Source organism: Ischnura elegans, chromosome X (assembly GCF_921293095.1).
Source record: "Ischnura elegans chromosome X, ioIscEleg1.1, whole genome shotgun sequence".
NCBI lineage: Eukaryota > Metazoa > Arthropoda > Insecta > Odonata > Coenagrionidae > Ischnura > Ischnura elegans.
The window spans coordinates 76,095,836-76,109,641 of record NC_060259.1 but is presented as its reverse complement, the minus strand read 5'-3'; the positions used below and the strand labels follow the sequence as shown (position 1 = coordinate 76,109,641).

At 38.3% G+C, this 13,806-nt stretch overlaps 1 protein-coding gene across 4 annotated transcripts in view; it reads right to left on the bottom strand.

Moving 5' to 3' along the window:
* Positions 1 to 13,806, bottom strand: part of LOC124170879 (cyclin-dependent kinase 17-like) — a 53,703-nt gene that overhangs the window by 26,761 nt on the left and 13,136 nt on the right. For 2 of the 4 annotated variants that reach the window (XM_046549896.1, XM_046549898.1), the window contains exon 2: positions 5,672 to 5,790. In XM_046549896.1, the coding sequence (XP_046405852.1) occupies positions 5,672 to 5,790 (119 nt within the window). Of the gene's footprint in view, positions 1 to 5,671; positions 5,791 to 8,413; positions 8,862 to 8,895; positions 8,917 to 13,806 lie in introns of those variants that run through there. The other 2 variants (XM_046549900.1, XM_046549899.1) reach the window with 2 other exon arrangements.

Genomic DNA, 13,806 nt, shown 5'->3' with positions numbered 1-13,806 from the left:
CCGATTTATCACCTGGACTACTATCTTCAAGACAAGGTGGTACATTTCACTCAATTTTCAAATATTTCACAAGCGCGGCGATGAACGCATGGCGAATATAATCAAATAGCGTATTGCAAATACTGCGAGCTCGCGAGGAATATAATGGAAAACATATGAACCAATACATCATATCATCATGAACAGGAACATTACAATAGAGAATCCTAAAATTCGCCTTTAAATGTGCTGTCAGCCGCCGCGCATTTGATTGGGTTTATATAAGTCGCTGACGGAAAAATTTATCCGAGTTTCACGAGGAAATAAGGTATAATTAACGGTTTTAACCGAAATTTATATACATGTTGTTTTGATGTATAAAATGCATAATATTCAATGCTATTCCCCGCAATTACAAACAATATATTATGCAAAATATTGGAAAAATTGGATCGCATTGCACTCAAATAAATAAATAAATAACAACGCGCCGCGGACATTTTTGAAAGTCAATCAAAATGTGACCGAAGTGGCAACAGAAATCAGCCCTCTTTGGGATAGAATTGGAACTCCTCTTCGTAGTTCTCTTGATCACGAATATGAATTTCGGTAAACACTAAACAGCCCTATTGATGATTTATTTCTCCACGAAAATTGGATCGCTCTGACCGTCAGCGATGCGAGTGACGACTTTTATAACCCCAATTAAGCGCACGTGCCTCCGTGTCTCCCTCTAAATCCGTCCATGATTTTAACTGAGGGGAATGCACAGAGGAGGTCCCATTCCATCCCATTAAGACTTATTTCTGTTGCCACTTCGGTCGCATTTTCATCGGTTTTCAAAAATGTCCGCAGCGCGGTTATGAGCGAAACGAGATCCACTTTTTACCAATATTTTGCAGAATAATATTTATCATTGCGAGAAATAGCATTGAAAAGTAATGAATATGGTGGTTTCCTGTTATTTTCTTATTGCCTAAATCGAAAGATCATTACTCCTGGAGTACGTATTTCACGCTTTTAGATTTTTAAATGATGATATCTATTTTTCGCGATTAAAAGTAAGTGAAATGGAAAGATTTCGCGATAAATGGAAAGTGAAAATTTTCAAGCGCGTGAAAACGCGACGGCTAAGTATGAATACTGGGAAAAGCCCGTGTGACATCTTTCTTATTCCAGCTGCCGCCATGTGAGGCCACCTCGGTGCGAGGCTATGAACGCCGATACGATAGCAGGTAGTAGGGTACCCTGCTAGCAGGTAGCGCTTGGCTTTAATAAGGATTATTAATACCTTATCAAACGAAGAAAACATTCCGACCTTAGCCAGTTTTAGTAGGTGATTATTAAGAGATGTTTCCCTGAGCTCTGTGGCTCATGTATGCATTGGTAATCTCAGATGATGTAAAAAATACTCCTATCTACTCGTATAGAAACTAGGTCCCTGTGACGTCACGTGGAGTGGCATCGCATGGGCGACAATCTGGCCTTTTTCAAATGCCCCTAAAATTGACCGCTGCCATTCGTCTAAACTGGGATTTCAAAAACCAAATAATTTGTATAATATGAATACACTTATGGTGGGTAACGAATCGCAATCAATGCCTTTCATTTTCTTCGATGAAGAAAACTACCCTATTTGATAGATCACATCATCATATGTATAACTTTCGGTTGATACCACTAATTATACCTCATTGCCCTATTGTAAAACTCGGATCAATTTGTCCGTCAGCGACGTGAGTGACGACTTTTGTAAACCCATTCAAATGCGTGGTGCGCGAAAACACATTTATAGGACTAGTTGGCGATCCTCTTTTGTAATATTCGTGTTTCCAGTCATTTGCCGAACGCAGGGCTGGGCGTGACTGAGGAAGAGGGCACAGGATACCGCTCGGAGCAGAGGCAATTGAGAGAAATATTGGGAGCATCATTGAAAACATCGCGGAAGGGTATCCGCGAAAGGTCTATTAAACTATGCTCAATGTCTCCCACCTCTCTCTCCCTATCAACCATCTCACTTGAACGCCCTCTTTCCCACTTCCTGTCCCATTTCCTGACGGGGAAGTTAATGGCTGCAGCCACACCCCAACCTTTACCTAACTCGGTGATTCAACCCGAAGGTTGTGCTGGATAGGTGAGGTTAGAGCCAAGGCCGGATCCAGAATTTTTTATCGGGGAGGGGGAGGCACAAGGGCCTGACAGGCACACGGTCTCCTTATATTTGATGTTAAAAAAACATGCAACGAATAAAATGCGAAATATTCTTAAATTTCATGCAAAAGTATTATATAATATTAAACTAATTGTAAATGATTAAGGCTCCCTAGTATACAAAACAAAACGAACGTAATGATAGCCGTATAAAAAAACGGGGCAGTCATGCGACTGGCCGACAGAAGTGAAAACTGAAATAATTATTATCCATTTATTTTTTATATAGATTTAATATTATTAAAGAACTAATTTTTCCAGTAATACTCATTTTTCAACAAAAATTGAAATTATTTTTTTCAGCAAACTGTTTATTATTAAATATATATTAAAAATACAATGTGTATGAATAGAAAGTAACATCATTTATATATTAAAATATAGTATGCTTTTATTTCTTTTATTTAATATGCTTTAAACCTATAATCGTTCACTATGCACATAAAAGAAACTGCCTTACATTGTACTGACCTGTATTTTTAGAGCGTGTACACTCTTCTGCACGTTCATGCACGAGCTCTTTATATTTAATGAACTTATACAATATACACTATAGATTTTTATTTTTAATTTTAATATTTTTAAAACAAAAAGACTTTAACAGTGTATATATTAACAATAAATTAACAAAGTTTATTTACTATACCTAGTCAGCCTGCGTAGTTGAAATATCCATTGAAAAATTTTTTAAATTGTACGAGATTGAGGAAAAAAATCCTCCCCGCCGGGGAATCGAACCCCGGTCTCCCGCGTGACAGGCCACTGACTGACCACTATACTACCGAGGATGTGATACTAAGAGAAGAATTTTAAGAGACAAATGCAGATCTCGCTGTAGCGATCGCGGTGTCGGGTCGGTAACTCTCACGCGAATTCTTCTTACGGCGTTACGCGCTTTTTCCCCATCCCGCAAAAGTGCGTAACGCCGCTAAAGAAGTTTTCACTTCAAAAATCTTTTCTTTAATTCTCGTCTCTTGTCTCTCAAACGCTCAAATTTTTTTAAAGATTCTGGAAGGGCCACGTGCCCCCGTTCCCCTCTCTCCCCCGCCGATGTTCCCCTCTCTCCCCCGCCCCTTAGAGCTCATTCGGACTTACCCACGGGCGTGCGAAATTCACGAATCTGAGTAAGGAGCTAGTTCCCGGGCCACCTTGCCCTTCGAAGATTTTGATTTGGGGTGTCGGAAGGCTTCAGCCGGGATTTTAACGCAGGACCGTTCGATCAGCTTCCGATTATACTTTGCCTGGACCCTATTTTTTTCATTATAGTTTAGAGTGAAATCACACGATCCCATGGTCCTGACGTGTCAATTTTAATTTCCTATCTCTTTCTAGTTTTCTTTCATACAGTGGGCGAACAAATAACAGACGGAATCTGCTATGTGAAACATTTTTATTGATAAATTGCATTCATGGTATTGAACACTGCCCCTGTCAGCTTCTTAAATGCGGTTCAGACATACAGGGTGTCCCATTTATCTTGACCACCCGAAATAACTTTTTGTCCAGATGCAAATTCAAAAATGTCTCAAGTAAATGTTCATTAAATCAATAAAAAATATAGGGTGCCATTTAAAAAAGACATACCGCTGTTCATATCTTTGTCAATAACAAAGCTACAAGGAAGGCAATCATGCTGATTAATGTCCCCCTGACGGCTAATGAACATTTGCTTGACACATTTTTGAATTTGCATCTGGACAAAAAGTTATTTCGGGTGGTCAAGATAAATGGGACACCCTGTATAGAGTTAGAGTGATGGTCCACAATCAACCAAGTGTTGAACACGGAAAAATAAATATAATTCTAGATATATTGGAGTTTTTGTCCAATTAAAGGTAAATACTGTATACTTAGGATCCACTCTAATCAGCATTTGATCTTTGCAAGTGTCTTAAATAGTTTTTATTCCCAAAGTAGTGCGGAGCGAAGAGTTTTAATCTTATCATCTACCTACATATAAAAGAGGATGTCTGTTTGTCTGTCCGCTATGCGTTTCCATACGGCTGCACGGGTTGCGAACAAAGTTAGTACGTAGGTGCAAGTAATGCTTACAAACCCAGTAGTGCTACTTTCTGTTGTGTCCGACGCGTCCTTCGCGTAATTTTCTCATTACCATTTGTTACGTCACGTCATACAACTTCTGTGGTTGGACATCCTGCCAGGTGGGCACAACTCCTTACTCGCTCAACGGGAAAAAATAACTCAAATACTACTACACTACCTATTAATTATCTCGGCGCAAACCTTTCTGCTGGGGTGTAAGGTCACAAGAAGTTTTTTTCTACACACTTACGGATACACAGCGGTCATATATCAGCGATAAATAAATGCTGCAGAGCGGAGTATAAGTTGATCCCGTGCGCGTGGCACGTGAATATTTTTTTCCATTTTTTGCCGTTCAGCGTTGTGTATAATGAAAAAAATCAACCTTAATCGGGTAATATTTCTCCTATAAATTATTAGGTCAATCAATTTTATTATTATACCCTTTGGGGTAAGGGCAGGCAGTCAGGAAATAATTTAACTTGGTTTAGTTTGAGTTAATGTTACACGGAGTTTGAGGAAATTGAGTGTGTTGCTGACTCTTCGAAGTGATAATCATTTTTGCTACATATCTTCGGAAATGTTCATAATATACTGCGTTGATATGAAACTGTACCATGTGTCATCGGTCCAAAAGATTGGGTTCAAACTTAATTTCTATTCGCCACTTTGCAATGGCTTTTTTCAGGGCATTATCAAGAGTTCATTTTTCTTACGAGCGATTAAAGGCCAAAACCACGATCATAGTAAGGTCAACCAGGAAATAAGACAGACGCTAGGCAGATAAGTAACATAGTTGATACTAAACTCTTGTCCTAATACTACCGGAGGAACTAATATGTAGGTGTTTTTTGTCGCCGTTAGCCCTTAGTTTGGAATAAATGTAGTTCTGAGTCAAACTACCTTTGCAGCCATTGAGACTTAAATGTAGCAGTATAAATGATGGTGAGAGTTAACTCCTACCACATACGTGCATGTGCGACTGAGGCATGAGATATAATTAAGAAACACACAAATCAGCGCATGTTAACCCTGGATCACTCAACCTTCGTAATTTTTACGCCATATTAAAATTCCAAAATTTCGGAAAATGCACTTCGTAATAAAATATTACGTATTTTATGGTATTTAAATATTTTCCCCAGCACCTTATATAAAGACTTTCTCTCATAAATCATCGTAAAAAGGATTATTAAAATATTTTCAATTAAATAAATTTGAGTTAAACTTAAATATATACATTAAATTTAATAAAACTTTAAGTTGATTGGTTTAAAACACTAAATCAATCTGATTGGAAGTTTAAAAAATAGCGCCGTCCAAATGACGAAGTGAGCACGTTACTCTGAGCCAGGTTTAGTAATCTAGGGTTAATACTCACATCCTACTCAACTCCTTAGTGGTGGCTCGCAGACTATCATGTAGATGTATCACTTACCTCACTGAAGCGTCGGTTTTTTGGTCTCAGCTTCACGGGAGACGTGACATCATCGGAAGCTCCAGAGGCCTCTTCAGATTCTCCATCCGAGCCAATGCGAGGGTTTTCGTGGACCACACCTGTCAAATGAAAGAAACTGATTAGAAAATGCGAACTGAACGGCGAACGTGAACGCTTGCCAAATTATTATGGCTCAAATTTTAGCTTTCATCTTCATAACCTCTTGCGTGACAGACGGACAGATGGTCATATATTATTGACGACTTCTAGGAGAGCTGAAATTTCAAAGGAAGCTACCGTTCAGAATTAAAATACAGAAAAGCGATTGTCAACTACTGCGTATGAGAACGAGGTTAAGACGGCAAAATCTGAAATCACGCCAAGGGTCTGATTTAATGACTATGACGATATGGATTATTTTCATCCTGTTTTTTCCAATGAACATTCTAATAATCGTAGTGGCCGAAGAGAAAATAAATTAAATTCATACTTAGTAACAATTTTAAAATATTTAAAAGACTTAAATTACTTCATTTTATTTCAATATGTATTACTATGAGTGATTGCAGGATAACAATTTTTGATTCATTTCCAAATGATATTTATTTCCTTCCGGGGAGAAGTTATGTTTAGTAAATGAGTTATTCCGCAAATGTTATACCTTTATATTAAAATGGTACCTACATGTTAAGTATACATTCCTAAGTGTACATTGAACTTGCTTTAATTTCCAGACATACTGAAGTAGTATTGAAGAAATGAAGATTTTCGCCCTCATAACACATTCAATTGAAAAAAATTATGGCCTCCTTGAATTTTTAAACGAGTAAACTTAACTTTTACTACAATTAAGTACATACAAAAATGCTAGGGCTAGTTTACTATGTTTAAAAGTCAATAGAAACTGTATATTCTTGTGCATTAGCAAATTTGACTCCAGAGAGATGGTATAATAATTTACTTACTTAAGTAATATTAAGAAATAGATACCGACAACATGGATTTCATTTTAAAAAATTTCCAAGCTAACAGGAATAAGAGAAAATCTTCAACAAATCTATGAAATATTAAGGTGCGAGGAAAACTCAATATATATTTCAAAACTTCCGATATGATCCAAATAATAGCTCTCTTGCTACCCATTTAGATGCTTGACAGTGGGATTGCCACCATTTGGGTTTAAATCCTTGTCTATAACAGATTAAAAATTCTTAGTCACTAAAATACAAAGTTGATAAATTTTAACAACATAACTGCAATTACTATTTAAATCGCCTATTTATTTAAATATAAAAAACACGCGATTTTAACCATACCAGTCTTAAATAAAGAGAACATGAAAAATTACAGCTTCGAATTTATTCTCAATGAGCATTCATAATCAGAAAATTTTCGTTCATTTAATTAAGGATACCAGAGGATATATGTTAACTGGTCCTTGACGGGCTACCAATCCAACTTCAAACTGATAATACCTCACCTTTCCAAACTCTCCTGATTATTTTCACAGCTTTCATACTGTTTGATACTATATTTCATACATAACACTCGTATTTAGATGAGGTAAAAATATGACCACGTACAATTAAACATTGAACTAGAAACTAACTAGCAAAATCAAGAGATCAAAATATATGTTAGCAGTTTCATCGCACCGCCTCAATTACACGATGGGAATGGGATCTTCAACTATCGAACACATGTCCATGAAAAGGAGGAAAAGAAATAATCGACACTTGAATTTTACAACAAACATGTTTTTCCACATGTTTCCTCATTTACGCTGACATCACATGACTTTCCAGACACGAGGAAGTTTTCTGTCTTCCCCGGTTTTCCAAAATAGCGTCCACTCAGATTGAGTTACCTTACACCCTTCCATGCTTGTCTTACTATCTTCAAACTTAGCCATCATTGGTAAAAAAAACTTATAATTTGAGTTCATCCTTTTTTCCGAAACTTACAACTATTTTTAATGCAAATGCTCCGAATTGGATAATCACCAGATAAATCTATTTAGCCAAATAATACTGACATGCAACGTTCTCATGCGATTAACGGGGAAACATTTCATCGCTTAGGACGACAGGTAAACCGTTCAAGCCGGAGTTAACAATACGTCGATACATTGAATCTAGGTTTTCCTTTTTCACACAAATAAACATTTACTAATAAATATTTACCAATTAGTAATCATGATGGGTGTCAAAAACTGGTCGCAGCCGACAGGGGCGCAGCTATGAATTAAGGCTAGGGGGGGTTTCAGGCGCAACTAATACTGGGGTGCTTGGGGTATTGCATACCCGCCAGGGTAAGCGGGAGGTGAGAAGGCCCTCCGCCGGAAAAAATGAAGAGAAACGGTTCAAAATGGTAATTTTGACGGCCATCTGAGGAATATTTTATTAATCCTCACACCATTCTAAAAGCAATATTAATCCAATTAAGTAAAATAGATTTAAGTTAAAAATTGCTATGAGCTTCGGGGGGGGGGGGGGGGTTTATCCCCCAAACCCCCCACCCTCGCTGCGCCACTGGCAGCCGATAACCAAGCCCTCAGAATCAGAAATCCTTTACAACCTGTAAGGACTTACATTTCTACGCTTATCTATTTTTCTTCAAATTTGAGAATTTTTCGTTGAAAAAACAATTTGACAAAGAAAATCTTTTTCTCTACCTACACCATATGGTCCCACGAACACTTTCGACACATGAAAATGAAGTAGTTTTGATGTTAGAACTTACAAAATCGAGAGAATGCCATTTTAACTTCCATTTAGCCACTGATTGAGATTCGTCGAATCTGAGATGTCATGGTCACAGAAACGAAATCTCGAATACTTTTCGGGGTGGACGGCGCATAGGTCTTCTTCTCTCGACCGGCACACGAGTCGACCACCGCCCAATTCGATGACCGCTCGACTCGAACAACACCACACTCGACTACCGTCCGACTCGACTATCGCTCGACGCGCGACTCGACCGCGCGACTCCGGCCACTGCACTCACCTCGTCGGGAACGAACATCATTCGTCCGCCGCTGCGTTTTCATCATAATACGATATGGCTCTTTGAGGCCACCATACTATTTCGCACCGCTTGCGATTAGCGACATATTAATCCTTGCCACACGGCCCTGCGAAAAGTCGCCATTAAAAAATCTGATGATACGTCGTTTAAAACTGGAAAAAACGTGACCAGGCAAAGTACTGCCGTTTGCGACTCACCGACCGGCTTGAGGGCGGGAGCTGCTCCGCCGCGCCTCATAGCCTGCGCCCAACTGGCCGTCGGAGTAATTCGATTTGGCCGCGACATCCGTAATCACGTTTGCCATTCCGATAGAGAGTCGATTGGATTAGCATCCCTCGCGTCCAGTGGTACTCGAACCCGTATCTGTCGCCTGGAACGCCGCCCATCCCCCAAGGGGCCACTTGTGAGTCCTCATTCCGAGCATGCTTGCAGTTTTTGATTTCCTCCGGACATAAATTCGCAGCGCGTGCACCGAAGTTCTTCCAGTTAGTAACGTGGACGCATCACAACCGCTCGAACGGTACTTTTCGCGGATTGTTACTTGTTTAAAACCGGAGCAAATGTCTCGAAATTTTTACTTCATAAAGAGTGGAGCGTTGCGAAAATTTGCCTACATCCAAGGCTGAAAAATTTACCTCCTTTATTTTATTATTTTCTTAAATGTAAAAGTGTCATATTTAAGAGGAAAGAAAAAGATGTTGACAAGAGTATGATCTATACACCCAGTAATTGTGTGGATAAAAGCGCCATGTCCACGAGCATCTCTCTTTGATCTTAAATGCTACAGTTCCCAGCCAATTGGCTGTCTCCCGGGTGTTTCTCTTCATATAAGTTTCACAAACAATTAAAATTCAATGTTTCTATGAACCACTTAGTCATGGCATATGGGTTCAATTCGGATTTGGGATGTGGGTAGGGTTGAGGTCACATTTAGGGTATCTTTGATAGGGTTCTATACGAGGTTAATAGTCACAGAGGTCACTTAATCATGGATTGTTGGTGGCAGAAAAGGATTTTGAGAATTTAGGATGTGCATATGTCATCAACGTTAAAATGGGCGTAAGTTATAGTTCTTTCCGAATGTTCCTGCTTCCAGCGAATCACGGTGTGCCGATAATTCGCCTAATGATTTTGTTTTCGGTATCTGGATCTTCTTGAGAACGGATAGAGTAGCATGCAGCCAGGCCAGAGATGCGTAAGAGAGGATGGGTTTGATTTTTGCAAGATTAAGTAAGATTTTGGTACGTTCAAAACAAATAAAATGCCACGTACATACGTAAAATGCGACCGGCCGAGCAAGAGCGATGCATCATTTAAGTTAAAGGTGGAAACGCTAAATTAACAAGAATTGTGAATCTACCACATCGTACAGAACGGACACCATTGGATCACCGAAATCTTTGAATCACTTTAAGTTGCAAGGTTTGCAACTTAATACATAAAAAGCTTGCGGACGAATTCCAAGAGTTCCTACTTAATACGGCAGATTTTAGCAGGTTAAGTCTTCGGGAAAAAGATCAAGAACGCAAACTTTCTGAGTTCATTGTCCCCGCGAGCGACTAAAAATCAACATCGGAATTTACCTGTACTAAAGACGAACTTTCTCGAGGCAGAGCGGTAACGTAGTTTCGAGGCAATTATTTCCAAATGACGTGCGCAGAGCACCATATACAGTCAAATCTAAAAGCATCGCAATGAATTGAACAGCACCAATTTAGTAGGATGTCGAAAATGGTATTGAAGTATAATGAATATTCTCTGGAGAACTCGAACAACGTGCAATATACTGATATTTTGTAATTACTGCGCTACATAAGGCAACTTTATATATTATACATTAGTTAAGAGGTATTTAGAAGGCATAAATTTATATAATTTGTGGAGCTCATGCTTGATAAAATCCAGAGCCAAAACTTCATTTCACTTTCATTCTTAAAACCGTCGATCCGTTGAAGATAGGCTGGTACACTTGATGGGAAAATCTTTAGAAGTCAATGTCGCTACCACAGAAAATAGAGCAACTGTCTTTTACCACAAAATATGATGTTGTTAAAATCGCAGGCAACTAGTATTACTCCACTTAGGTTCCCGCGCAATGAATTACTAAAAATTAGCGAAGGTTTCTCCTCCCCCCCCCCTCTGTCGTCATATAGAATGGCTTACTAGTTAAGCATCGGCCACTGCGTTTGCATACCAAAAAATCATCATTCAACGTGATGGAATACAAATGCAACTACTGACGATTTAAATAAATAAATCTCCAGACCCAGAGAGAATATCCGTGGCCGTTCTAAGGTGTCAGAGAAACAGATTGCGCTGTTTTCACAGACAATATACTCGGCAAGTTCTTACCTGAATAAAAGGTTCCTAAATATTGGACAATTACAAAGTTCACATCGGTATTTAAGAAGGAAAACACGCTTGAGCAAGGAAATTACCGAACACTATTGTCAAGAAACTCACGCAATTATATTTTACTCTCAGAAGAGGATTGCCTCTTCCGGGGAATAATTTCACTCTTGATAAATATGCATTGATATTCTTGTATAAGTGCTTTAGTTAGAAAAAACCTTTCACGTTCGGAAATTAGATTTGACTTAAAATTCTGGAATATTTGTAAATGAATTAATGCTTTCGGTAAATGCTTGGTTAAAAACTTCTCTCACTCGCTCTAAAGTCAGGTATATCCAAGAACGAGAGAATACTACAAATTTACGTTGTCTTTGCAAAAGACCTAATTAACACCTGGCACCCTTACCCAACGGCCGTAAGAATTATTTTCTCTTGATTCTCTTCAGGGAATTGCGTTCCAAGCATATGGTTGGAGGTTTATTTCTTATCCTTCTCTTTGATGAGTCGAAGTCATGAAGTTGACAAATTTACTGATTACATATCGAGGGAGACCACAGAAATTTACGTTTAGTGACGACGACTTTAAAAAAAACAGGTAGTGAAGACGGATAATAAAACGTCAGTTTATTCGATTTTACACGGGCAGCAAGAATCGAAACTGATTTGACATAGGATAGGGAACTTTATCGCATGTTTTCTCGCAATTTCAATTCATTTGAATCATGTGGCGTCAGTGATTGATTGTCTAGCCTTGAATACATATTTTTCTTCTTAGCACGCCGGGACCAATGTCAATAGGGTAGTTTCCTTCATCAAAGAAAACGAAAGGCATTGATTGCGATTCGTTACCCACCATTAGTGTATTCATAATACACAAATTATTTGGTTTTTGAAATACCGGTTTAGACGAATGGCAAGGGTCAAATTTTATCCTCATTTGAAAAAGGCCAGATTGGCGCCCATGCGATTCCACTCCACGTGACGTCACAGGGACCTAGTTTCTACACGAGAGGATAGGAGTTATACATCGTCTGAGGTTACCAATGCATGCATGAGGCACAGAGCTCAGGGAAACATGTCTTAATAATCACCTACTAAAACTGGCTAAGGTCAGAAAGTTTTCTTCGTTTGATAAGGTATTAATAAACCTTTTTTAAGCCAAGCGCTACCTTTCAGCAAGGTACTCAGCTACCCGCTGGCAGCCTGCGACGTATCAGCGCTAAGCCTCGCCTCAAGGTCACCTCACCGGGCGGGAGGGGGAACCAGAGATACGACGTACGGAGATATTTCCCGGCATTCATACTTGAGCGTCGCGTTTTCGCGCGCTTGAAAATTTTCACTTTTCATTTAATCGCGAAAAATAGATATTGTCATTTAAAAATCTAAAAGCGTGAAATACGTACTCCAGGAGTAATAATCTTTCGATTAAGGCAATAAAAAAATAATAGGAAACCACCCTATTGTCGACTTTATAATCGTGAATTTGCACGAGTTTCGTGTTTGTTTAGACCGCTTACTGTAAGCTTTGATGCTCGCTATTTCTCTTTCTATTATTGAGCTCATATTTTTTCACATTTTTTTCGCTAACCTTGGAAAATCATGCCCACGAATGGCATTATTTCCTGAGTCCACTTAAGTTTGTTGGCATTGAGCCACTTTGTACGATTATAAATGAATATCATAACATATTTAGAACAATTAAAAACCGGAATAAGTCTACATAATTTTGAGTAAATTAATATGCTATATATGATTTTTATCTGTGTTTTTCCCCTATAGTGTTGTCTCCTTATCTTCTTCACTGCATCGCAGGCTGAGATAATCCTGTCTCATATTTTGATAAAGAAATAAATAAAAGAAAGATTTCAATCTTCCGACTGTTGGTTTAAAATAAAACAATTACTCTTACTGATAAACTTTCTAAGAAAAAATTCTGAAGAAATGGTAAAAAATGAGCTATCCATGAAATCAACACGTGCGCGGTCCTAAGGACGGTCTGAATGACGTTGATTGAATTCACACGAATTATTATCATTCCTGTTTCGCCGAAAGGGTTACTTAAAGCGAGAGTATTACAAATGTTGTAAATTGATTAAAATGCGCGATATTATTAATATCATATGCATCTTATCATATTCGATACTATTCTGTTCCCGGTAATGGGTCATAATCGAGATTATACTCTATCATACTTTCACCCCCACAAGACTTTTTCTAAAAAGAGTTATGTGCGGGAAACAAAAGGTAACTGAGGTCGTAATGGGTAAGAAAAATTCTGATGAAGTACTCTCCTCACGTACTCTAAATAAATTCTGGAAGCAATCGGTACGAATTGTGAAAGACATTTCAATTACTTAGCTATTTTCATGTTAGTGGTACCGGTGGTACCACATCAGTGACACACATTATTAGCGACGTAGCGTAAATTCTTTTATGATCGACAATATAGCAAGCTAGACTCATTATTGTGTCGTTAGATGAGAATTAGTGTTTATTTTACAGTTTTTCCAATGACATGCAAATAAAACATTTACCATTCATTTATAATTTAAATATATACAGCCGTATAAATAAATTTTCATTTACTCCATGCCTAGGTAGAATTACTTCCGCAATGCAATCTAACTTCAATAATACAACTCTCACTGTGAGCAATTTGCATGCCTTTGAAATTCAGTAGCAAATATATGGGCTCCTATTTTCTTGACTGAATAAGCAATTGAAAATAATGGAGCGCTTTGTTTTAATATAAGATG